The 27,786-nt window shown below is 46.9% G+C and overlaps 1 protein-coding gene across 1 annotated transcript in view; it reads right to left on the reverse strand.

The window, feature by feature from the left end:
• C9 (complement C9) overlaps nt 1-27,501 on the reverse strand; it is a 73,352-nt gene extending 45,851 nt beyond the window's left edge. Inside the window, exons 1-5 of the mRNA XM_040338670.1 lie at nt 27,386-27,501; nt 20,594-20,687; nt 10,138-10,282; nt 5,776-5,923; nt 3,068-3,206 (exon numbers count right to left, since the gene is read on the reverse strand). Coding sequence (XP_040194604.1) covers nt 3,068-3,206; nt 5,776-5,923; nt 10,138-10,282; nt 20,594-20,687; nt 27,386-27,468 — 609 coding nt within the window. The 5' untranslated portion in view covers nt 27,469-27,501. The remainder of the gene's footprint in view (nt 1-3,067; nt 3,207-5,775; nt 5,924-10,137; nt 10,283-20,593; nt 20,688-27,385) is intronic.
• Nucleotides 27,502-27,786: the final 285 nt, after the last annotated feature.

The following is a 27,786-nucleotide window of genomic DNA, read 5'->3' on the forward strand; positions in this document are numbered from 1 at the left end:
AAAAAGGCCTGAGGACACTTTGGCTCGTTTCCTGTGCCCCTGTACCTCAGACCAAATGAGGTACTGCAGGCCAATGTTCGGCTTTTCTCGGCTCCTGCGCCCCCTCGTACATCAGGCCACATGAGGTACTGCAGGCCTATTTTAGGCTCTGCTCGGCTTCTGCACCCCGTACCTCAGGCCAAATGAGGTACTGCAGGCCTATTTAGCTTGAATTCTGCTCGTCTTGCGAGTCAACACTCGCAAACCGATTCAGAATTTAAAAAAAAAAAGTTAAAAATCAAAACGCTCTAAAACTAAGTTACTCTTAAACCGAGGTTCCACTGTACTCAAGAATGTTATGAAGAGTGATCAAATGAATTGCAATTAATTGCAAAGTCCCTCTTTGCCATGAAAATTAACTTAATCCCATAAAAAACATTTCCCCTGCATCTGTGAAGAAGGCTTTAGGGCGCCCAAGAAAGTCCAGCAAGCGCCAGGACTGTCTCCTTCTGTTGATTCATCTGTGGGATCGGGGCACCACCGGTGCAGAGCTTGCTCAGGAATGGCAGCAGGCAGGTGTGAGTACATCGGCACACACAGTGAGGAAAACACTTTTTGAGGATGGCCTGGTGTCAGGAAGGGCAGCAAAGAAGCCACTTCTCTCTAGGAAAAAGATCAGGGACAGACTGATATTCTGCAAAAGGTACAGGGAATGGACTGCTGAGGACTGGGGGAAAGTCATTTTCTCTGATGAATCCCCTTTACGGTTCGGAGATACCTTAGGAGAAACAAAGGTGAGCGCTACCATCAGGCCTGTGTCATGTCCTCAGTAAAGAATCCCGAGACCATTCATGTGTGGGGTTTCTTCTCAGCCAAGGGAGTGGGGTCGCTCACAATTTTTTGTAAGAACACAGCCATGAATAAGGAATAGTACAAAAAGCATCCTCCGAGGTCAATGTCTCCCAACCATCCAAGAATAGTTTGGTTAGGAACAGGGCCGCCATTAGGAATGGCTGCCGCAAATTGAGAAGCGGCACAGTAAATTACATAAGCTGGGGTTGAGGGGGGGCTTTGGGTGCTGACAAAAAGGAAAAAGAAAAAGGGGAATGCCACCCGGGGCCCTGGTGACCAACGGGCCCCTAAGGCCTTGTACACACGACCGGATCTATCTGCTGGGATTGATCCGCTGATCAGTTCCAGCAGACAAATCCGGTCGTGTGTAGGCCCGAGCGGACATTTTTCAGCGGAGATTTCTCCAGCCGACGGATTTCCAGCGGATAAAAATTTCTTAGCATGCTAAGAAATCTATCCGCTGGAATCCAGTCCAGCGGACTGATCCGGTCGTCTGTACAGACTCACCGGATCAGTCCGTCTGCTCCCCTCCCTCGCATGCGTCGTAATGATTCGACCCATGCGTGGAAGTAGTTGCCTTCCAGCGCCGCGCACGTCGCCGCGTCGGCGCGACACGTCACCGCGGATGTATTCCGCGCGGATTTCGATCTGATGGTGAGTACAGCCATCAGATCCAAATCCGCCAGAGGATTTATCCGCTGGGAACAGTCCGACGGACCGTTTCCAGCGGATATCCTCTGGTGTGTACAGGGCCTTAGAGGTCGGCGGGGATTTGAAGGCTGCCAAAAAAATGTAATTAAAAAATTAAGGGAATGCCAGTCTATAGAGCTGAATTCGCATCGCACACGGATTAAACTCGCACAGGACCCTTTTTCCGCAGCTTAGATTCGCACCGCACTGATGTAAAACAATGTTATTTTAATGACTTGCGAATTTCAGCTCAAATTCGCAATAGAATTCGCAGCAGTCTGTACCTCCTGCCCTGTAGAGAATTTCACTAAAGATAGTGGGCCAGATTCACAGAAGAGATACGACGGCGTATCTCTGATACGCCGTCTTATCTCTCAGAGTATCTATGCGACTGATTCATAGAATCAGTTACGCATAGATAGCCCTTAGATCTGACAGGTGTAATTGTCTTACACCGTCGGATCTTAGGATGCAGTACCTCGGCCGCCGCTGGGTGGAGTTTGCGTCGTATACCAGCGTCGGGTATGCAAATGAGGATTTACGGCGATCCATGACGGTTTTCGCGGTCGTTACATCGTCGATAGTAATAGTTTCCCGTCGCAAAGTTAAAGGAACACTAAAGGTTCATTTTTTATTAGATCAATTGATTGCTGTAAGCGAGAGCATTTAAATATCACTTACCTCGTTTTTCCTTTTGACCTTCAAAATACAGTAATCCAGGTTTGAAAATGCCATTTCCTGTCTCTCCTCTTCTTGCTTTCCACCAGCATCTGAGCTGTTTTGCATGGTGGAAAGCAGAATGTGCTCACCCCCTCCCTATGACTACAGCCCTGCGTGAAGATGCTCTCTTATCCCTCACAGGCATGGATAAGAACTGTAGTTCCCATTAGGCCGTGATGTAGCAAGAATGAATGCGCACCGCAAACCAGGAAGTCAGTGAGAATAATGATTCAGGAGTGCTGGAGGTGAATAAAACAGCTCGATTTCAACAGGTATCAAACTAGTTATAATGCAAAACATTACATTTTACTTTATCAGCTACTGTCAGACTTTAATTTAAGAGGAAAATATGTTTGTCTTTACAACCCCTTTAAGGCTGCTTTAACATGGCTTAACTTTAGTCGAGCCATGTTAAAGTATGGCCGTCGTTCCCGCGTCGATTTTGAATTTTTTTTTCCGGCGTAAGTACGTTACGCACGTCGCGATTCACAAACACGTCGCGCCGACGTAATTTCGCGCAAAGCACGTCGGGAAAATTGCGAACGGAGCATGCGCAGAACGTCCGGCGCGGGAGCGCGCCTAATTTAAATGGTACACGCCCCATTTGAATTGGGCGGGCTTACGCCGGACGTGTTTACGATACACCGCCGCAAGTTTACAGGTAAGTGCTTTGTGGATCGGGCACTTAGACTGAAAACTTGCGGCGGTGAAACGTAAACGGGTTACGTTGCACCGCTGCAATTGTACCTGAATCTGGCCCAGTATGCCTAAATGAAAGGGGGAATGAAAGGGGGAATATTATTAAACACATACACCTTTTCCTTACCTGATAATTCAGTGTTGCGACATTCCATGGTGTGCGATAATATGTTCTTGTGTTACCATCACGAACTCGACTACAGAGTCCATTAAAATGTTCATTGTCAAAAGGGTTTGCCTTCGTGTCCGTTCCAAGAATACTGACTCTGAAAAAAAAAATATGAAGTATAACATTGAATTGTCTTTCTATAACACAAAAAACACTATATAGACACAATCCACTAGAGTTTAGGTTCAATTAAACCTGGCCTGGCCTAAAACATTTTTAAGACAAGAACATACTGTCATGTACAGTATGTCACCTGTTGAAGGAAAGTACTAAATTAAAATGGTTCTAAAGTCTAATCCCGCGTACACACGACCGTTTTTTAATGTCATGGAAAAAACAATGTTTTTCTCGACGTGATTCTTGTCAAGCCTGCCTTGCCTACACACGATTGTGAAAAAAAAATGCTCGAGCAAAGCGCTGTGACGTACAACACGTATGACGGCACTATAAAGGGGAAGTTCCATTCGGATGGCGCCACCCTTTGGGCTGCATTTGCTGATTTTGTGTTAGTAAAAGTTTGGTGAGAGACGATTCGTGCTTTTCTGTCTGTTACAGCGTGACGAATGTGCTATCTCCATTACGAACGCTAGTTTTACCAGAACGAGCGCTCCCGTCTCATAACTTGCTTCTGAGCATGCACGTTTTTTTCCCGTCGTTAAAGTCCACACACGACCATTTTTTCACGACGTGAAAAACTACGAGAAAAATTAGAGGATGTTCTAAATTTTTAATGGCCATTTTTCACGTCGAGAAAAATGCTCTGGAGCCCACACACAATCGTTTTTAATGACCAATTTAAAAAAGGGCATTTTTCACGTCATGAAAAACGGTCGTGTGTACGCGGCATAAGGTTTTTTTTATAAATTTAACAGATTTTCTGGCAAGATCAACAGGTAAAAGCACCACGTTACATGAGCAATTCAGAGAATCAAAAAACTGCTGTGTTATTGTCAGTCACAGACTGCATCACGTGTCATTTTTTATTTTGCCCATAGATCTACTTCACTCTTAATTTAGGCAAACATCCAAGCTCACTGTTCACAAAAAGAGTATTGTGTGAAACTAGAGAGATTGCATAGAAGGTCAACTAATCTGATCATACCCTTAAAGACTATGGGCCAGATTCACGTAGCTCAGCGGATCTATAGATCCGCTCGATCTACGTGAATTAAGATCCGCTCCCGCAAGTTTAGGAGGCAAGTGGCTAATTCACAAACCACTTACCTCCAAACTTGCGACGGCGGATCCTAAATCCCCCGGTGGAATTCTAATTCCGTGGCTAGGGGAGTGTACTATTTAAATCAGGCGCGTTCCCGCGCCGATTTAAATGCGCATGCGCCGTCCGGGGAATTTCCCGGCGTGCATTGCTCCCACTGACGTCACTAGGACGTCAGTGGTTTCGACGTGAGCGGGACTTGCGACGCGCGTGTTCGTGAATCGGCGTACGCAAACCACGTTGGAAAATTCAAATTCGACGCGGGAACGCCAGCTATACTTAACATTGGCTGCGCCTGCTAAAAACAGGGGTAAGTATACGACGGGAAAACCGCTATGGAAACGACGTAAGAACACTGCGACGGGTCCGCGTACGTTCGTGAATTTGCGTATCTCGCTGATTTACATATTATTTATCGTAAATCAGCGGGAATGCCCCCGGCGCCATTTTTAAATTGAAAAAAAGATCCCACAGTGTAACACTGTCAGATCTTAGCCCTATCTATGCGTATCTGATTCTATGAATCAGGCGCATAGATAGGACCAGTGTAAGTCAGAGATACGATGGTGTATCTGTAGATACACCGTCGTATCTCTTTGTGAATCTGGCCCTATGTACACTTTATCCCAAAAAATTATAAATGCAAATCTTTGCAGATAATAAAAAAATGTGCATATATTATGTATATATATATATATATATATATATATATATATATATATATATACATACACTGTATATAAATAAATATATACTGTATATATATACTTTTTTTCAAATCAGCTGCAAAGTATTGCAACTGTGATTAGTGGATCATGGGTTTAGTGCCAGGCTCTTGCAGACTCTTCCTCCAGCTCTATGTATAGGTGTGCGCACCCTAATGCAATAGGCTGTGCAGACCTATGGCTCTATGTCAGTACCAAGTTATGGGCTTTCAGCTGGAGAAAGGGGGGGAAGTGTCAATGGATTACGAGTGCGGTGATTGCCACACTGATGTTCCATTGAGAACTAAAAGTCTGCCTGCCATGGTGGAACACAGAACTTGTAGTTCATTCATTCACAGATCTCAGTGAAGGAATGACATGGCTGTGCAGGCAGAGCCCCTCACAGCCACTCAAATTTCAAAATTGACAGTTACTGCAGCGAAGAACCCCCACATGCTGTTACAGGGGTCAATTTGGGGGTAGGGGCATCTGATTTGCACCATGTTACATGTTACACCCCCCACAGGGTCTAAAAGGTGTTAGCCTTTAACCCTGAGTGGTAACAGTGGTCCCCCAGGTGACTCCGTGGGCTAATAACTAAATCCCAGGGTCTGGTCATTGGTGTACGGTAGAGCGGGGAAACAAATTGGGTGCCAGTCACTTTAGTCTTTTTAAAATGTATTGCTGAACTCAATAACAGGTGAGAGAATTTAGTTATACAGGTCCATCATGATACTATTACAAACCCGTTTCCTGATGTTCTGGCTGGCTCAGACAGTTCAAGATTATCACCACGACAGACGGGTCTCGGGTCTCTGTCTTCACACTCTTCATCAGAGAAATCTCCACAGTCATTATCAACGTTACACTTCAGCCTATCCTTTATACATCTACCTGTGTATATCAACAAGAGAGAATTATTACATTGTAATGAATTTTACCAATTTCTTGGCAATGCATGCGTTCCAACATTTTGTGCTGAGTATGCAGTTTAACCACTTGCCAACCGCCGCACACAGATGTACGTTGACACAATGGCACAGGCAGGCACATTGGCGTACCTGTACGTCCCTTTAAATTTTCCACCCAGCGGGCACCCGACGATAGGGGCGCGCATGCGCCGCGTGTCTTGTGAGCGTGCTCGCGGGTCCCGGGAACTCAATGTTCCCGGGCAGCCCGCGATTGCAGTCGGCAAAGGCAGAACAGGGGGATGCCTTTGCATCTCATCTTTAGCTTAGGTGTTGGCACGGTCTATTTTTGCCTGTCCTGACACACGCCTAAAAAGTTATTTTGAGGAAAGTGGCACAGAGCACAAAATTACGTCCACCAGCTTGTCTTGTGCCAACAGAGGTAAGCCAACCACAGCGTCGTGTGACAGACAGTAAACACACAGGGCCAGATTCAAGAACCATAGGTTGCGCGGCGCAATAGCTGTTTTGCTCCCGCGTAGCGAATGCCCCTGATTCAGGAACATCGCTACGCGGACTGCAGCCTAGGATATGACAGGCATAAGCCTCCTTATGCCTTCATATCTCAGGCTGCATTCTTGCGTTGTCCGCTAGGGGGCGCGGCCATTGTGATCGGCGTATAGTATGCAAATTGCATACTACCACCGATTCACAAAAGTTGCGCGGGCCCTGCGCACGCAAGGTACGGAGTTTCCGTACGGCGACTTTAGCGCAAGGTTGCTCCTGCTATAGCAGGGGCAGCCAATGCTAAAGTATAGCAGCCCTTCCCGCTCGTGAAATTTAAATTTCACGTCGTTTACGTAAGTGATTCGTGAATGGCGCTGGACGCCATTCACGTTCACTTAGAAGCAAATGACGTCCTTGCGACGTCATTTGCCGCAATGCACGTCGGGAAAGTTTCCCGACGGAGCATGCGCTGTTCGCTCGGCGCGGGAGCGCGCCTAATTTAAATGATTCCCGCCCCCGGCGGGATCATTTACATTAGGCGCCCTTACGCCGGGCTATTTAGCATAGCGCCCGCGCAATTTACGGAGCTACTGCTCCGTGAATCGCGGGCATATCAAAATATTTGCGTGGGCACAGAGCAAAAATCGTTGCCCTTTGCCCACGCAAATATTGCGTGGATCTACCTGAATCTGGCCCACAGAGTGCAGATTTGCAAAGAATGTTGTATTGAAAACTAAATCAGCTCAACAGAACTTACCTGTCCTCAGCCACTTTGGCCCCGTACACACGACCGAACATGTCTGCTGAAACTGGTCCGCGGACCAGTTTCAGCATACATGTTCGGTCGTGTGTAGGCCCGAGCGGACAGGATTCCAGCATACATTTGCCCGCCGGGCCTTTTCCCAGCGGGCAAATATTTCCGGGCTTGTTTTAAAACAGCCCGCTGGAATCCTGTCCCCTCGGACATGTTCGGTCGTCTGTACAGGCATGCCGTACATGTCCGAGCGCCCACCATCCCTCGCATGCGTCGAATGACTTTGACGCATGCGTGGAAGCATTTAACTGGCAGGCCCGCCCACGTCGCCGTGTCATCGTCGCGGCGACGGCGCGGACACGCTCCGCGTATTGTTTACGCGCGGATTTCTGTATGATGGTGAGTACAGCCACCATACAGAAATCCCTGGGCATACATGTACGGTGAAAACGGTCCGGCGGACCGGTTTCATCGTACATGTATGCTCGTCTGTACGCGGCCTTACAGACATGCAGAGAATGACAGCCGTAAGAAGACTCGGGGGATGAGGAGCAAAGTGCAGTCTGTCCGGTCTGACACAAATGGGAAGCTTCCTGAAGAGGTAGAAGTAGTCCCTGCTCTCTCCCTACTCCTCTGGATCCTTTCCCTATCGCTATCATTATCCCTGGCAGTCAGGGATCCTGTCTCTAACCTGTCCACTTGTATAAAACGCACCAAACTCTCTCTTAAATAGACTCTGCCTGACCCAAAATGGCCACCAAAGTCACATGGGGCACCAACATCCAATAGGAAATCTGCCTCCATTTGACCAAGGAAAAAATAGACAAACCAAGTTCCTCTGAACTTCCTCCCTCATCTGCACATCCGCTGCTGTCGAGTACCACCTGCAGTGGAGAATACAGACTGCCTATGGGGATTTTGTGTTTTGACACCCCTCTTTTTCTTTCTTTTTTTTTTAAGTGTATTTTTTGTGCATGTACTCGAGAGAGGAGCCGGACTGCAGGAGTTGGGAGTAGGCAGGCCTCCCCCAGAGGCAATCTGCCACCTTTCTCCATGCCCCGGGTGGCAATGGCGGGTGTGTGAGGGGGTCCTCCCACACAGCCCGCCCTACCTGCTCCGCTTTGAAGCCCAACAGGGCAGAGGGACTCCCTATAAGGGAGTGAGAGGATTAGCCCGCTCAACCAGCCCCATTAGTCCTTCGCCTCTCTTTAGAGACCGCGTGGTCAATGTGCGTGTGTTAACCCAATTTAGAGTGCATGTGTAGGTGTGGTGGTTTTTGTGGGAGGGGGGTGGGCGTACTAAGCACAGGCTTACCTTGCATAGCACACCCACCGGGAGCCGGGCTGAGACCACCAAACTCAATTCACATGAAGCCGAGACCGGGATCCGAACCTCTAGCTGCAGAGGTGAATGGCTTGTCAGCGCAGTGCCAATCGCGTTGAGCCACCGCAGCTCCCGCTCTTTTTCTTTCTTAGCAGAGAAGGGACCAAGAAAGATAGTTACAGTATATTACATGGAAAATGGAAAGAAACTGCGCTAAAAATACAGAAAAGATGAAAAAAAAGGGGAAAAAAATGCAACGGGGTCACAGTCTAATCCCTCCAGGTGCTGCGATTATCATGTAAACAATAACTACAAGAAATAAGCATAAGAAAAATATAAATCGCGCTACCTCAACCACCCTTCTTGCCGGACATAAGCATATGCAAGTGGGTGATCTATAGTGATATGAGTGAAAGGCTGGCTGCTATGTCAGGAGCGACCTTCAATGGCCACTAGGGTGCATCTGTGCCACATTACAAATTGGTTGTAAACGTGTCCAAAGGAAAACGTGACATCTCCTCCACCAAACTTATAAATTGGCCTCTTACCGAATTCCCACGATCCCTTATTACAGGGGATCAGAAACAGCATATAATAGGTCCCAATCTCACAGTTTAAGTGCAATTTTAACTTTTTAAATACATTTCTACACATTTAACGCACTATGTGGAGCTGTCACTGTTTCTTACATGGTGGGCAATGATACTGCTGAAATTTCTTGAAGAACGAGATCCAACAGGACCGCATATCAAAAACTGTGAGATTGGGACCTATTATATGCTGTTTCTGATCCCCTGTAATAAGGGATCGTGGGAATTTGGTAAGAGGCCAATTTATAAGTTTGGTGGAGGAGATGTCACGTTTTCCTTTGGACACGTTTACAACCAATTTGTAATGTGGCACAGATGCACGGGTGTTTGACATACTGTCTGCTATCTAACGGACTTTCTGCTGTTATTATTTTGGACTATTAACTCATTCATAGCCAAAGTTCATATTTAGCTAATGTCTTTTTGATCCAAGTGTTTTCGTTTGTTTTTTGTTTTCACTTGTAAATCACCATCACAGGTGTGGGATTATGAGGTGGCTGCATGCTGCGCCCTAGTGGCCATTATAGGTCACTCCTGACATAGCAGCCAGCCTTTCACTCATATCACTATAGATCACCCACTTGCATACGCTTGTGTCCGGCAAGAAGGGTGGTTGAGGTAGCGCGATTTATATTTTTCTTATACAGTATATTACAGGTAACAACATACATGCAAGCGAAGCTGGGCTTTCTTACTAGTATGGACTGGGTATGAGGAAGGCATCCTATATTAAATATTGATTTGCAAGCCCAGCTTTTCAGCAATGCCCTGTTCCCCCCTGGCATACAGCCCCTTCCCCCCCCCCCCTCCGTGGAGGGTTTTCACTTACAACAAATTCAACACTTTCTTCAATTATTACGGAAAGATGGGTCAGACCAGTTTAAAAACAGGTGCATGCTGGAGGTGCCGGAACGGCGTTCCTCTGCGTTCCCGCTGAAAAAAAGCCCTGGGTGCAGTCAATAAAAGAACACTATTGTTTTCTTTTTAATAAGTCACAGGCTGACACGCTTCGCTTGCATCATTTACCATTTTCACACTGGAAATCCCTCCCGCAGTCGATTACTTTCTCCACGCAAAGTGTATCGGATTTACACCGTTGGACTTCTCCTAAATTGCTCACACAAGGTTTGCCGCCAAACTGGCCAAACTTCTCAATACTCCGAGAGCGATACTAAAAAGAGAGAAACTTCAATGAGCACGTTTAGGTTTTCTTTGTCAGTCAAACACACGACAGTCAGTCAATTACTTTAAATACCGTTTAGTGATTGGCTGCCACTTCTTACCTGGAAGTTGAGGTTGGGCTTACTATTGGCGTCCTATGTTTGGGCCCTTTTGTTAAATGCTAGAAAAGAATCTTAAACTGCCACTCTGAAGGAGGTAATAGCAAGTCGGCAGGCTCATTATTGGAGATAATGAATGCAGTTGACAGTGATGATGCTGTATGGCTTAGGGCAGTGGTCCCCAACCTTTTTGGCACCGGGGACTGGCATTGTGGATGAAAATTGTGCCAAGGCCCGAGGGGGGGTGTCTGGGTGACAATGCGGTTTTCCGCGGCCAATTTGTCAGGAAATGGCTGGTGTTAGCACTTCAATCATCACAACACCATGGTTAATATGGTGTCAGGATGATTGAAGCACATTTTTTTTTATTATTATATTGTAATTGTAAAATTAAATAGTTAAACTTAAATAGATAAACTCACCATAATGCAGAATCTGCCACCAGATGCAGCTTGCCACAGTGCCTGTCACCAGATTGCCACATGCCTCCAGATGCAGATTGCCACATGCCACAGTCACATGCCACCAGGTGCAGATTGCCACATGCCACAGTCACATGCCACCATTAGCAGATTGCCACATGCCACCGGATGCAGATTGCCACAGTTACTTGCCACATGCCACCAGATGCAGATTGCACATGCCACTGTCTCCTGCATCCTATATGCAAATTGTCACTAAGCACAATGAGTTCCGCGTGAGAAAGAACAGTGGTGATGCGGGGCGGGCAGTGGGAGATGATGTAATTTCTCTGCTCGCCTGCTTCACCCCCAACAGTATATCGGCTAGGGGCGTAAAATGTAAAAACACTCCACTGTGCTCCCTGTATATCTCTGTACCCCCCAATATCTTTGTCACTACTGTGTACCCCCTCTCCATAACTGCACCTCTGGACCCCTTTACATTACAAAGCTGCTTGCAGCTCTGGACCCTTTTACACTACACAACACCCCCGCAGGTCTGGAACCCTGCACATTACACAGCCCTACCACAGCTCTGGACCCCTGCACATTACACAATGCCCCCCTGTTCGGGACCCATGCACATCATACATTGCCCCCCAGCTCGGGACCCCTGCACATTCCAACTGCCCCCCATTCCTGCACATTGTGCCCCCCAGCCTGGGACCCCTGCACATTGCCCTCCCAGCTCAGGACTTCTGCACATTGCCCCCAACCACCAGCTCTGGACTCCTGCACATTGCCCCCCACCCCCAGCTCTGGACCCCTGCACATTGCCCCCAAGTTTTGGACCCCTGCACATTGCCCCCAAGTTCTGTACCCCTGCACATTGCCCCCCAGCTCTGGACCCCTGCACATTGACCCCAATCAAGCTCTGGACCCCTGCACATTGACCCCAATCAAGCTCTGGACCCCTGCACACTGCCCCTTCCTACCTTACTGGGGCATGCATGATGCATGCAGAGGGGGAGACAAATCAGCACAGGACCGGAACTTCTGGAGTTAACATTTCATATTAACAATGCTAATGATTGGTTGCTAGGACCACCTTGAAACCAATCACCTCCTGGTTAACTTGACACTTTAAGTCCAGCATTTGCCTTCCTCTCTCTAGCTCCGAACACTGTCTCTCTCCCCTGCTGTGCGGTGTAATGTGATAGCGGTGGCTGATGCTGAGTGTCAGTCAGCCGGGTACGGTCCGCACATACTGGCACCCCGCCACAGCTTACCTCTCGCTCTCCCTGCCCTGGATGTTACAGCGCCGAGCCTTCGCCGTAGTGTGGGTTGTCAGTGCCCAGGGCAAGGCAAGTCATTTGCACCCCATAACCTGTGGACTTTTAGATACCCCCTCCCTGATCATACCCACCACTCTAATCACATCCCCCCAATACCCTCACCCTGATCGCACCCCCTCAGATACCCCCACCCCTCAGATACCCCCACCCTGATCACACCCCTCAAATACCCCCACCCACCACTCTGATCACATCCCCCTAATACCCCCACCCTGATCACACCCCTTAGATACTTCCACTCTGATCACATCCCTCAGATATCCCCACCCTGCTCACACCCCTCAGATACCCCTACTCTTATCACCCCCCCAGATACCCCCATCCTGCTCACACCCCCAGATACTTCCTACTCTAATCATACCACCACCCTAATCATACCCCTCAGATACCCCCACCCTGATCACACCCCTCAGATACCCCCACCCTGATCATACCCCTCAGATACCCCTACTTTGATCACACCCCTCAGATACCCCCACCCTGCTCACACCCCTTAGATATCCCCACCCTGCTCACACTCCCAGATACTCCCTACTCTAATCATACCCCCACCCTAATCATACCCCTCAGATACTCCCACTCTGCTCACACCCCCCAGATACCCCCACCCTGATCACACCCCTCAGATACTCCCACTCTGCTCACACCCCCCAGATACCCCCACCCTGATCACACCCCTCAAATACCCCCACTCTGATCACACCCCTCAGATACCCCCACTCTGATCACACACCCCCAGATACCCCCACCCTGATCACACCCCCAGATACCCCCTACTCTGATCACACCACCCCAGATACCCTCACCCTGATCGCACCCCCCCCCCCACCCCAGATACCTCCAAGCAGCCAATAAATTATTTATTTTGCTACAGGGTTAAATTGGTCAGCTGATATATATAATTTTTGGTTTGTTTTTAAATTTCATGTGACATTTGATATTTGACACTAGCAGTCACATTTACTAAAACTGGAACATGCAAACTCTGGTGCAGCGCAGCATAGTAACCAATCAGCTTCCAGATTTTATTGTCAAACAATGGCGGCTGGTGCTCAAAATTTTTGGGGGGGCACAAACAAACTGAAAAAAAAATCTATTTGAGCTACTGTGCCCATCAAACGCAGCTACTGTGCCCATCAAACGCAGCCACTGTGCCCATCAAGAGCAGCCACTATGCCATCAAACGCAGCCACTGTACCATCAAACGCAGCCACTGTACCCATAAATGGCCGCCACTGTGCCATCAAAAGCAGCTACTGTACCCATCAATTTCTGCCAGTGTGCCCATCAATTGCTGTCACTGTGCCCATCAATTGGCACTACTGTGCCCAATCAATTGGCGCTACTGTGCTCCATCAATTGCCGCCACTGTGCCGCCGCTGCCACTGTGCCCCATCAATTGCCGCCACTGTGCCCTATCAATTGCTGCCAGTGTGCCCATCTATTGCCGCTACTGTGTCCCATCAATTGCCGCTACTGTGCCCCATCAATTGCCGCTACTGTGCACCATCAATTGCTGCCACTGTGCCCATCAATTGCCGCTACTGTGCCCCATCAATTGCTGCCAGTGTGCCCATCAATTGCCACTTATGTGCCCCATCAATTGGCGTTACTGTGCCCCATCAATTGCTGCCAGTGTGCCCATCAATTGCCACTACTGTTCCCCATCAATTGCCTCTACTGTGCCCCATCAATTGCCACTACTGTGCCCATCAGTTGCTGCTACTGTGCCCCATCAGTTGCCGCTACTGTGCCCCATCAAATGCTGCCACAGTGCATCCCTCGCCCGCCACGTACCTGTCTCGGGTCACAGTGCTGTCCTCCATGCTCTAAGTCCTCGATGTCTTCTCCCGTCCTCTTCCCATCCTCTGCTATGATTGGATGCCTGATAGGCGTCCAATCACAGCGCCTGTCACCTATTAGAGCCCAGGGCTCTAATCAGGCGCTTCCAAAAACACCCCCCGACAAGGGGCCGGACACCTGAATAGGGGGCGGAAGCGGCGAACATAGATAGATTCATGCAATGCATGAATCTATCCATGGTGAGAGAGACGTGACAGGAGAGAGGGGCGGACCTTTATGGACGCACCGCCATTGATGTCAAAGCTTAATTGAACAAGCTGAAGTTAGAAGCCGATTGGCTGCCATGCACAGCTGCACCAGATTCTCAGTGCTCCAGTTTTAGTAAATCTCCCCCCACTGTGTAAAATAAAGTGATAAATCATAAGAAAGACAGTTTAATGAATAAAGTAAAGCAAAGAACAATACTTTGGATTACTTTCTCCACGCAAAGTGTATCGGATTTACACCGTTGGACTTCTCCTAAATTGCTCACACAAGGTTTGCCGCCAAACTGGCCAAACTTCTCAATACTCCGAGAGCGATACTAAAAAGAGAGAAACTTCAATGAGCACGTTTAGGTTTTCTTTGTCAGTCAAACACACGACAGTCAGTCAATTACTTTAAATACCGTTTAGTGATTGGCTGCCACTTCTTACCTGGAAGTTGAGGTTGGGCTTACTATTGGCGTCCTATGTTTGGGCCCTTTTGTTAAATGCTAGAAAAGAATCTTAAACTGCCACTCTGAAGGAGGTAATAGCAAGTCGGCAGGCTCATTATTGGAGATAATGAATGCAGTTGACAGTGATGATGCTGTATGGCTTAGGGCAGTGGTCCCCAACCTTTTTGGCACCGGGGACTGGCATTGTGGATGAAAATTGTGCCAAGGCCCGAGGGGGGGTGTCTGGGTGACAATGCGGTTTTCCGCGGCCAATTTGTCAGGAAATGGCTGGTGTTAGCACTTCAATCATCACAACACCATGGTTAATATGGTGTCAGGATGATTGAAGCACATTTTTTTTTATTATTATATTGTAATTGTAAAATTAAATAGTTAAACTTAAATAGATAAACTCACCATAATGCAGAATCTGCCACCAGATGCAGCTTGCCACAGTGCCTGTCACCAGATTGCCACATGCCTCCAGATGCAGATTGCCACATGCCACAGTCACATGCCACCAGGTGCAGATTGCCACATGCCACAGTCACATGCCACCATTAGCAGATTGCCACATGCCACCGGATGCAGATTGCCACAGTTACTTGCCACATGCCACCAGATGCAGATTGCACATGCCACTGTCTCCTGCATCCTATATGCAAATTGTCACTAAGCACAATGAGTTCCGCGTGAGAAAGAACAGTGGTGATGCGGGGCGGGCAGTGGGAGATGATGTAATTTCTCTGCTCGCCTGCTTCACCCCCAACAGTATATCGGCTAGGGGCGTAAAATGTAAAAACACTCCACTGTGCTCCCTGTATATCTCTGTACCCCCCAATATCTTTGTCACTACTGTGTACCCCCTCTCCATAACTGCACCTCTGGACCCCTTTACATTACAAAGCTGCTTGCAGCTCTGGACCCTTTTACACTACACAACACCCCCGCAGGTCTGGAACCCTGCACATTACACAGCCCTACCACAGCTCTGGACCCCTGCACATTACACAATGCCCCCCTGTTCGGGACCCATGCACATCATACATTGCCCCCCAGCTCGGGACCCCTGCACATTCCAACTGCCCCCCATTCCTGCACATTGTGCCCCCCAGCCTGGGACCCCTGCACATTGCCCTCCCAGCTCAGGACTTCTGCACATTGCCCCCAACCACCAGCTCTGGACTCCTGCACATTGCCCCCCACCCCCAGCTCTGGACCCCTGCACATTGCCCCCAAGTTTTGGACCCCTGCACATTGCCCCCAAGTTCTGTACCCCTGCACATTGCCCCCCAGCTCTGGACCCCTGCACATTGACCCCAATCAAGCTCTGGACCCCTGCACATTGACCCCAATCAAGCTCTGGACCCCTGCACACTGCCCCTTCCTACCTTACTGGGGCATGCATGATGCATGCAGAGGGGGAGACAAATCAGCACAGGACCGGAACTTCTGGAGTTAACATTTCATATTAACAATGCTAATGATTGGTTGCTAGGACCACCTTGAAACCAATCACCTCCTGGTTAACTTGACACTTTAAGTCCAGCATTTGCCTTCCTCTCTCTAGCTCCGAACACTGTCTCTCTCCCCTGCTGTGCGGTGTAATGTGATAGCGGTGGCTGATGCTGAGTGTCAGTCAGCCGGGTACGGTCCGCACATACTGGCACCCCGCCACAGCTTACCTCTCGCTCTCCCTGCCCTGGATGTTACAGCGCCGAGCCTTCGCCGTAGTGTGGGTTGTCAGTGCCCAGGGCAAGGCAAGTCATTTGCACCCCATAACCTGTGGACTTTTAGATACCCCCTCCCTGATCATACCCACCACTCTAATCACATCCCCCCAATACCCTCACCCTGATCGCACCCCCTCAGATACCCCCACCCCTCAGATACCCCCACCCTGATCACACCCCTCAAATACCCCCACCCACCACTCTGATCACATCCCCCTAATACCCCCACCCTGATCACACCCCTTAGATACTTCCACTCTGATCACATCCCTCAGATATCCCCACCCTGCTCACACCCCTCAGATACCCCTACTCTTATCACCCCCCCAGATACCCCCATCCTGCTCACACCCCCAGATACTTCCTACTCTAATCATACCACCACCCTAATCATACCCCTCAGATACCCCCACCCTGATCACACCCCTCAGATACCCCCACCCTGATCATACCCCTCAGATACCCCTACTTTGATCACACCCCTCAGATACCCCCACCCTGCTCACACCCCTTAGATATCCCCACCCTGCTCACACTCCCAGATACTCCCTACTCTAATCATACCCCCACCCTAATCATACCCCTCAGATACTCCCACTCTGCTCACACCCCCCAGATACCCCCACCCTGATCACACCTCTCAGATACTCCCACTCTGCTCACACCCCCCAGATACCCCCACCCTGATCACACCCCTCAAATACCCCCACTCTGATCACACCCCTCAGATACCCCCACTCTGATCACACACCCCCAGATACCCCCACCCTGATCACACCCCCAGATACCCCCTACTCTGATCACACCACCCCAGATACCCTCACCCTGATCGCACCCCCCCCCCCACCCCCACCCCAGATACCTCCAAGCAGCCAATAAATTATTTATTTTGCTACAGGGTTAAATTGGTCAGCTGATATATATAATTTTTGGTTTGTTTTTAAATTTCATGTGACATTTGATATTTGACACTAGCAGTCACATTTACTAAAACTGGAACATGCAAACTCTGGTGCAGCGCAGCATAGTAACCAATCAGCTTCCAGATTTTATTGTCAAACAATGGCGGCTGGTGCTCAAAATTTTTGGGGGGGCACAAACAAACTGAAAAAAAAATCTATTTGAGCTACTGTGCCCATCAAACGCAGCTACTGTGCCCATCAAACGCAGCCACTGTGCCCATCAAGAGCAGCCACTATGCCATCAAACGCAGCCACTGTACCATCAAACGCAGCCACTGTACCCATAAATGGCCGCCACTGTGCCATCAAAAGCAGCTACTGTACCCATCAATTTCTGCCAGTGTGCCCATCAATTGCTGTCACTGTGCCCATCAATTGGCACTACTGTGCCCAATCAATTGGCGCTACTGTGCTCCATCAATTGCCGCCACTGTGCCGCCGCTGCCACTGTGCCCCATCAATTGCCGCCACTGTGCCCTATCAATTGCTGCCAGTGTGCCCATCTATTGCCGCTACTGTGTCCCATCAATTGCCGCTACTGTGCCCCATCAATTGCCGCTACTGTGCACCATCAATTGCTGCCACTGTGCCCATCAATTGCCGCTACTGTGCCCCATCAATTGCTGCCAGTGTGCCCATCAATTGCCACTTATGTGCCCCATCAATTGGCGTTACTGTGCCCCATCAATTGCTGCCAGTGTGCCCATCAATTGCCACTACTGTTCCCCATCAATTGCCTCTACTGTGCCCCATCAATTGCCACTACTGTGCCCATCAGTTGCTGCTACTGTGCCCCATCAGTTGCCGCTACTGTGCCCCATCAAATGCTGCCACAGTGCATCCCTCGCCCGCCACTTACCTGTCTCGGGTCACAGTGCTGTCCTCCATGCTCTAAGTCCTCGATGTCTTCTCCCGTCCTCTTCCCATCCTCTGCTATGATTGGATGCCTGATAGGCGTCCAATCACAGCGCCTGTCACCTATTAGAGCCCAGGGCTCTAATCAGGCGCTTCCAAAAACACCCCCCGACAAGGGGCCGGACACCTGAATAGGGGGCGGCAGCGGCGAACATAGATAGATTCATGCAATGCATGAATCTATCCATGGTGAGAGAGACGTGACAGGAGAGAGGGGCGGACCTTTATGGACGCACCGCCATTGATGTCAAAGCTTAATTGAACAAGCTGAAGTTAGAAGCCGATTGGCTGCCATGCACAGCTGCACCAGATTCTCAGTGCTCCAGTTTTAGTAAATCTCCCCCCACTGTGTAAAATAAAGTGATAAATCATAAGAAAGACAGTTTAATGAATAAAGTAAAGCAAAGAACAATACTTTGGATTCCATAATCAACTGAGATATGAATTCTGATTGGATGGTGTAGGTTACAATATTTCTACACATTGGGCCGGATTCATGTAGCTCAGCGGATCTTTAGATCCGCTAGATCTACCTGGTATACGATCCGCCGGTGCAATTTAGCGAGGCTAGTGCATGATTCATAAAGCACTTACCTCGCAAATTGCACCGTTGGATCGTAACCCCCCCCCCCGGCGGAATGCAAATTCCGCGGCTAGGGGGAGTGTACAATTTAAAACAGGCGCGTTCCCGCGCTCCAAATGACGTCGCTAGGACGTCATTGTTAGCGGCGGGTACGTCAATTGCGGCCATAGGGATTCCCGATCGACTTACGCAAACGACGTAAAAATTTTGAATCTCGGCGCAGGAACGGCGGCCATACTTAACATTAGCTACCCCTCATATAGCAGGAGTAGCTCTCCGCCGGAAAAAGCCGAACGCAAACGACGTTGAAAAAGAGCAACGGGCGGGCGTACGGACGTGAATCGGCGGTTCTCCTCATTTGCATATGCGACGTGTAAAACAAATCGACGACACCTAGCGGCCGGCGGGATATTACAGCCTAAGATTCGACTGGTGTAAGTCACTTACACCAGTCGGATCTAAGGGAGATCTATGCGGAACTGATTCTTATGAATCAGTCGCATAGCTCCGACCGTGGGATCTCACAGATCCGACCGTCGGGTCTCACAGATACGACGGCGGATCAGGAGATCCGCCGGCGTATCTATTGATGAATCTGGCCCACTATGTTTTATCTTATTTTAAGTCAGTCAAAGGGTATCTAAAATATTCCTTTCTCAATTTGGCTTTTGTTGTATGTTCCTCCACAGAAGCTAATTGATTAAAATAAATGAATAGTTTAATTAAATTAAATAAGTGAAATTAATTCAAACACAATTAATTAAAATGAATTAGCCTTTAGTACAACTCTGGTTTCCAGAACAATTTTCTTTACAAGAAATACTCTATTGCAAGTTATAGTTATGCAGTCATTATAGTTATGGTTAGACAAGTTATATTTGATTACATTGCTTTTCTCTGAGCCCAGGTTGTTCTGAACCCTTCCCCAGCCTGTGACTGGACAGTGAAAGGAGAAGCAGCACAGTGATTAGCTCATCTCTCCTCTTATCAGCAAGCTTCTTGTCAGCACATGAGCTGATTGATACTGCTTCTCACACTCCACACTAGGCTGACACCAGGTCATATTCAGGTACTTACCCTGCTTGAATTAAAATACATTTAATTATGGATGTATAAATGATTATAAAGCTGCATTAATATGGTTCTTTTATATCTTCCTATAGTTTTATCTTTAAATTGACTCACTTTACACTAATGTATTGCTGCCTTTTATATACAGTGGAACCTCGGATTGCGAGTAACACGGTTAACGAGCGTTTCGCAATACGAGCACTGTATTTTTAAAAATCCTAACTTGGTTTGCGAGTGTTGTCTTGCAAAACGAGCAGGATTCAGGCCAAAGCGGTGTGCAATACCGTGTTTGACCTGAGGTGGGGGGGGGGGGCACCGGAGCGGATCGGCGCTGTTCGGAAATGCTTGGAAAGACACGGAAATACTCTGTTCCCGAGCCTTTCTGAGGTTTGCCGAGGTCAGTCGAGCTGTCCTCGGGCCTTTTCGGCTGTTTCCGAGGCTCAACGGCACCCCCCATCTCTGGCCACATGCGGTATTGCATGCCATTGAAGTCAATGCGGAACAAATTGCTTTCGTTTCCATTGACTTCAATGCGGAAACTCACTTTGGATTACAAGCATTCTCCTGGAACGGATTATGCTCGTAATCCGAGGTTCCACTGTATTTCATAGTGTTTAGCATTTTGTTTATCTTTTAATTAAAAAACAATTATGCATAAGAAGTAACAAAAACAGTAAGTTACCCTTTGTTTTGTACATGGGTCACACTCAGTCCATTTGCCCCAGGAGCTCAGCAGGCAGTCTACTGGTGGTGGAGCATTCGTTTCTCTTGGTGACCTACAGTAAGAGATTTATCAATATTTTTTCTATATCAACATACATATAAGGGAGTATTACATTTACATGAATGCATCCATATTTAAACAATTACTTATGCAAGCCTGAAGCATCTCTTAGCAGCAATTGATAAGCCAGTTTCCCATGCCCAGGGGCCTGCTCTGGATCAGGAGCATGGGAGGTTGGGTTACCTCATTGCCATATTGCAGAGTCCTAAACTCTCTGCCTGACACCCTGAGGGCCACAGGAATAGACACCAGTACACCTGCCCTCTCTGTATACCAAACCTTGCAAAGATATGTAGCAGACATGTGCAATTCGTTTAGTTCCGAATTTTTTTTTTAACAAATTTTGACAAATTAGTTAATTCCGAAATTTCAGATTTTTTTTATTTTTCAATTTCCAAATTTTCATATTTTCGTATTTCCGAAATTTCGAATTTCCTGAATTTTCAAATTTCCGCATTTCCGAAATTTCGAATCTCCGACATTTCGAATTTGTCGGAAACTGTCGGAAATTCGGAATTTCGGAAATTAAAAATTTCAGAAATTTGAAATTTCGGAGATTCAAAATAAATGGAATGACCAGTCAGTAAGCTTACCTTTCTGCATTCTTTACTGAATGGTAAAGCGGCATTTCAAAGTCCAACCAAAGATTAAACATCTAAGCATTCACATCTCTTCAATTGAGTCAAATTATCCTGCGATGAGGTACATGGACTGGCCAAGCATGTCTCCAGTCCTAAACCCTATTGAGCATCTGTGGGGCATCCTCAAATGGAAGGTAGAGGAGCGCAAGGTCTCTAACATCCACCAGCTCTGTGATGTCATCATGGAGGAGTGGAAGAGGACTCCAGTGGCAACCTGTGAAGCTCTGGTGAACTCCATGCCTAAGAGGGTTAAGGCAGTGCTGGAAAATAATGGCGGCCACGCAAAATATTGACACTTTGGGCCCAATTTGGACATTTTCACTTAGGGGTGTACTCACATTTGTTGCCAGCAGTTTAGACATTAATGCATACCTCCCAACTTTTTGATATGAGAACGAGGGACACCTATTCTCAAAAGTATGTATGCATACTAGAGAATAATGACCCAAAAAATGAGCACCCTAAATAATCTATCAGTATAAAGTAACTGTTTAACGGGGTGTCCCAATACATGCACCATACAGCCCACCCAAATAACAATACAGTAAAACCTTGGACTGCGAGCATAATTTGTTCCGGAAGCATGCTTGTAATCCAAAGCACTTGTATATCAAAGCAAATTTTCCCATAAGAAATAATGGAAACTCAAATGATTCGTTACACAACCATTTATTCATAAATCCTTCTGTTTATAGTCCATATAAAAAGATTATCTGGTTAAGTCCCGGACCATTTTGTTGCTAAATGCCCAGGCCAGGTTTTGCGATTCGGCACTGCGTCGCTTTAACAGACAATTGCGCGGTCGTGCGACGTGGCTCCCAAACAAAATTGGAGTCCTTTTTTCCCCACAAATAGAGCTTTCTTTTGGTGGTATTTGATCACCTCTGCGGTTTTTATTTTTTGCGCTATAAACAAAAATAGAGCGACAATTTTGAAAAAAATGCAATATTTTTTACTTTTTGCTATAATAAATATCCCCCAAAAACATATATAAAAAAACATTTTTTTCCTCAGTTTAGGCCGATACGTATTCTTCTACCTATTTTTGGTAAAAAAAATCGCAATAATCGTTTATCGATTGGTTTGCGCAAAATTTATAGCGTTTACAAATAGGGGATAGTTTTTTTGCATTTTTATGAATTATTATTTTTTTACTACTATTGGCGGCGATCAGTGATTTTTTTCGTGACTGTATGGTGGACACTTCGGACAATTTTGACACATTTTTGGGACCATTGTCATTTTCACAGCAAAAAATGCATTTAAATTGCATTGTTTATTGTGAAAATGACAGTTGCAGTTTGGGAGTTAACCACAGGGGGCGTTGTAGGAGTTAGGGTTCACCTAGTGTGTGTTTACAACTGTAGGGGGGTGTGGCTGTAGGACTGATGTCATCGATCGAGTCTCCCTATAAAAGGGATCACTCGATCGATGCAGCCGCCACAGTGAAGCACAGGGAAGCCGTGTTTACATATGGCTCTCCCCGTTCTTCAGCTCCGGGGAGCGATCGTGACGGGGCGGCTATAAACGAATAGCCACGCCGTCGTCCCGGATCGCTCCCCGCGGGAATCCGCCCGCCGCACGCAGCGGTGGGGGTCCCGATCGGACCCCCGACCCGCTTGAAGGCGGGGACGTATATATACGCCCATCTGCCTGTACGTACCATTCTGTGGACGTAAATAGGCGTGCGGCGGGCGTTAAGTGGTTAAAGCAATGTGATTGGTTGTGTAACCATAAAATGTCCATCCACAAATAGAAGCCTCCACAAGGGGATTAGAAGAAAAATCCAACAGGAGCTACAGAGTATAAAAGAGACAAGAGGCGCCTCTCAGGCCGGGTACTCACGACCAAACATGTATGGTGAAAGCGGTCCGTCGGACCGTTTTCACCATACATGTCTGCCAGAGGGCTTCTGTACGATGGTTGTACACACCATCGTACAGAAGTCCGCGCGTAAACAATACGCGGGGCGTGTCCGCGGTGTCGCCGCGTCGATGACGCGGTGTCGCCGCGACAATGACGCAGCGACGTGGGCGGCCCGCCTTTAAAATGCTTCCACGCATGCGTCGAAGTCATTCGACGCATGCGAGGGACGGCGGGCGCCTGGACATGTACGGTAGGTCTGTACTGACGACCGTACATGTCCGAGCGGGCAGGATTCCAGCGGACTGTTTTAAAACAAGTCCAGGAATATTTGTCCGCTGGGAAAAGGCCCGGCGGGCAAATGTTTGCTGGAATTCGGCCCGCTCGCGCCCACACACGACCAAACATGTCTGCTGAAACTGGCCTGCGGACCAGTTTCAGCAGACATGTTTGGTCGTGAGTACGGGGCCTAAGTGTAGCAATATATTGCTGAATGTTGTACCTTCATTAAATGTAACCATATTGCTACACTTAGAGGCGCCTCTCTTCTCTTTTATACTCAGTTGTGACATAACGCTACTTGTATATCAAGACATTGCTTGTATATCAAGTCAAAATTTATTTAAAAAAATAGCTTGTCTTGCAAAACGCTCTCAAACCAAGTTACTCTCAAACCAAGGTATAACTGTATAAAGGAAAAGTTGTGGTGAAAAAAATACCTTTGGGTTTAAATAAACCATTTTTTGTGTATTAATTCTTTGTAGCTTGGGAGTGGCATTGGGTTTACCTACAGTGCCTTGCAAAAGTATTCACCCCCTTGGCTTTTTACCTATTTTGTTACATTACAGCCTTTAGTTCAATGTTTTTTTAATCTGAAGTATATGTGATGGATCAGAACACAACAGTCTAAGTTGGTGAAGTAAAATTAGAAAAATATATACATAAAACAATTTTTCAGAAATAAAAAACGGATAATTGGCATGTGCGTATGTATTCACCCCCTTTGTTATGAAGCCCATAAAAAGCTCTGGTGCAACCAATTACCTTCAGAAGTCACATAATTAGTGAACTGATGTCCACCTGTGTGCAATCTAAGTGTCACATGATCTGTCATTACATAGACACACCTTTTTGAAAGGCCCCAGGGGCTGCAAAACCTAAGCAAGAGGCACCACTAACCAATCACTGCAATGAAGACCAAGGAACTCTCCAAACAAGTTAGGGACAATGTTGTTGAGAAGTACAAGTCAGGGTTAGGTTATAAAAAAAAATATCCAAATCTTTGATGATCCCTAGGAGCACCATCAAATCTATCATAACCAAATGGAAAGAACATGGCACAACGGCAAACCTGCCAAGAGACGGTCGCACACCAAAACTCGGGCAAGGAGGGCATTAATCAGAGAGGCAGCACAGAGATCTAAGGTAACCCTCGAGGAGCTGCAGAGTTCCACAGCAGAGACTGGAGTATCTGTGGAGAGTGCGGCTTACTGTCGTCCTATGAGCAGAGTTGGACTTTATGGCAGAGTGGCCAGAACAAAGCCATTACTTTCAGCAAAAAACAAAATGGCACATTTAGTTTACGAAAAGGCATGTGGGAGGCTCCCAAAATGTATGGAGGAAGGTGCTCTGGTCTGATGAGACTAGAATTTTACTTTTTGGCCATCAAAGAAAACACTATTAGCCAGATTCACGTAGGCGGGCGCTACGTTAGGCAGGCGTATCGTATGGCATATACGCTACGCCGCCGTAAGTTATAGAGGCAAGTGCTGTATTCACAAAGCACTTGCCTCCTAAGTTACGGCGGCGTAGCGTAAATGGGCCGGCGTAAGGGCACCTAATTCAAATGATGAACAGGGGGGGCGTGTTTTATGTTAATGACTAGTGACCCAACGTGATTGACGGTTTTAACAAACGGCGCATGCACCGTTCGTGGACATATGGCAGTGTGCATTGCTCCAAAGTACGCCGCAAGGACGTATTGGTTTCGACGTGAACGCTTAAATTTACGACGGCGTAGATTCAGAGTTACGACGGCGTATCTACTGATACGCCGGTGTAACTGTCTCTGAATCTACCTATATGTCTGGCTCAAACCCAACACATCACATCACCCAAAGAACACCATCCACAGTGAAACATGATGGTGGCAGCATCATGCTGTGGGGACGTTTTTCAGCCGCCGGGACTGAGAAACTGGTCAGTTGAGGGAAAGATGGATGGTGCTAAATACAGAGATATTCTTGAGTAAAATCTGTACCACTTTGTGTGTGATTTGAGGCTAGGATGGAGCTTCACCTTGCAGCAGGACAATGAGCCCAAACACACTGCTAAAGCAACACTTGAGTGGTTTAAAGGGAAATCCAATAGAAAATCTGTGGTCAGACTTAAAGATTTCTGTTCACAAGCGCAAACCATCCAACTTGAAAGAGCAGGAGTAGTTTTGCAAGGAGGAATGGGCAAAAATCCCAGTGGTAAATGTTGCAAGCTCATAGAGACTTATCCAAAGTGACTTCTGAATGTTGGGAGGTATGGAATGGAAGAAAACCAACAGTAACTGAATGTAAACATGTAGGATAAGCACAATTACACAACAAATGGACAAACTATGGGTTTCTGCGCATAACATGCAAAAGCAGCTCAAAATAGTTCAGAAAGGAGGTGGAAGCAGCTGAGAAAAAAATAAAATACAGTAAAACCTTGGATTGCAAGCAAAATTCATTTCCAGAAACATGCTTGTAATCCAAAGCACTTGTATATCAAAGCATTTTATTTACAGGGTATAAAAGAGAAGAGAGGCACCTCTAAGTGGGGCAATAAGTTGCTAAATGTTATACCGTCATTAAATGTAACCATATTGCTACACTTAGAGGCTCCTCTCTTCTTTTTTATACTCAGTTGTGACATGACGCTACTCTTATATCAAGACATCGCTTGTATATCAAGGCAAAATGTATTAAAACATTTTGCTTGTCTTGCAAAACGCTCTCAATCCAAGTTACTCTCAAACCAAGGTTTTACTGTAAATACAAAGCAGCTCAAATACATCTTCAGGATCAGATGAGTGCATCTGAAAGCATGCTGCATTCGCACACCTACACAAGTCCTAAGGCTAGTCTAATGCCACGTACACACGATCGGAACAAACTTGTGTTGTAACACAAATCTTGTCAGAAATTCCGACCATCAAAAACGCGGTCACGTACAAGATGTATGACAAGCCGAGATGAAGTTCCAATGAAGTTCAATAGGCAGTTCGGCTCTTCTGCTTGATTCTGAGCATGCATGTTTTTTTTTTGAGCTTCGGAATTGCATGCAGACGAGCGGATTTTCCGATAGGAATTTTTTCCATTGGAAAAATAGAGAACCTGCTCTCAATCTTTTGTTGGCGGAAATTCCGACAGCAAAAGTCCGATGGAGCCTACACACGGTCGGAATTTCCGACCAAACGCACTTTTCGGACTTTTTTTGTCAGAATTTCCGATCACGCGGAAATAGACATTACACTACAGGGCTGGGCTCACCATACTTAAATACCTGCAAGGTTTATCCTACAGGACCAAAACAAGAGAGGTATGGCACAGGCAAACACTGCGTATCTTTTCTCAGGGGATAACATTGTAATTTGGCTGATTGACAGGACCAAATGTACCCTTTGGCACAGTAGGCATGTGCTTATATGCAATAGAGCCAAAAGGGTGGATTTCCACTGTTTTATATATTTATTCTTCATCAGTAGGAATGCCCATTTCATGCAAGGTTATTTACATAATATCTTAATATTCGAAACGAGTTAAAAATAAGGAAATACCATGTTTTAGATATGAGATCCTAGCAAATGGTATGTGGGGTGCCTACGGGCTGCGGCAATGGAAATATGTCCCTGCTGCTAGATGTAGGGGTAATCAGGCTTAAAATGATCGTATTAGGCAACTCTCATCTCTATGGACTGTTTAAATGAATAACTTTAAACTTTAACATTTTTATCTGTTGCCAGTCCTCTGTGGAGGAGATTTTCAGTCACATAGGCACTGCCCACATAAAATATGCAAAAGTTGTTTAATGATGTACAACATTTACCCAAGCAGAGGAAGATAGTAATTTCCTGCAATTTCTTACAAAAAAAAACAACAAAAAAACAAAAACAAAAAAATAATAAAGAACGGGTTAAAATGAAAGTGCTCACCTTCCGTTGCCCGATACCGAAGCTTGACATTGCAATGTACATAGCACAGAGATGAGTCCCAGGAGAGGAAGAGGTGCAGCCATGGTGGCTAGGAAGAGGATAGTGGGGACAAGCTGAAGAGTTTGGCTTCATATCTGTTTGCTATAGGTTTTGTTACTCAATAACAGAAGGATAAACAAAGTGTGGGATGTCACAAGGGTCCTGACAATGGTATTTTCACATCTGCAATGTTTGAAAATGGGATTACTTCTCGTTAATGAAGCAATGCAATGGCATAAGTGGCAATTGGCCAAAAGAGCTGAGCGCCCTTGCAGTGACCTTTATTAGACACAATACTTCCTTCTTACAGCAAAGCTGGTGGATGAAGGAAGTACTAAACACACATTACGATAATAGGGCTC

This window comes from Rana temporaria, chromosome 1 (assembly GCF_905171775.1).
Source record: "Rana temporaria chromosome 1, aRanTem1.1, whole genome shotgun sequence".
NCBI classification, from domain to species: Eukaryota; Metazoa; Chordata; class Amphibia; order Anura; family Ranidae; genus Rana; species Rana temporaria.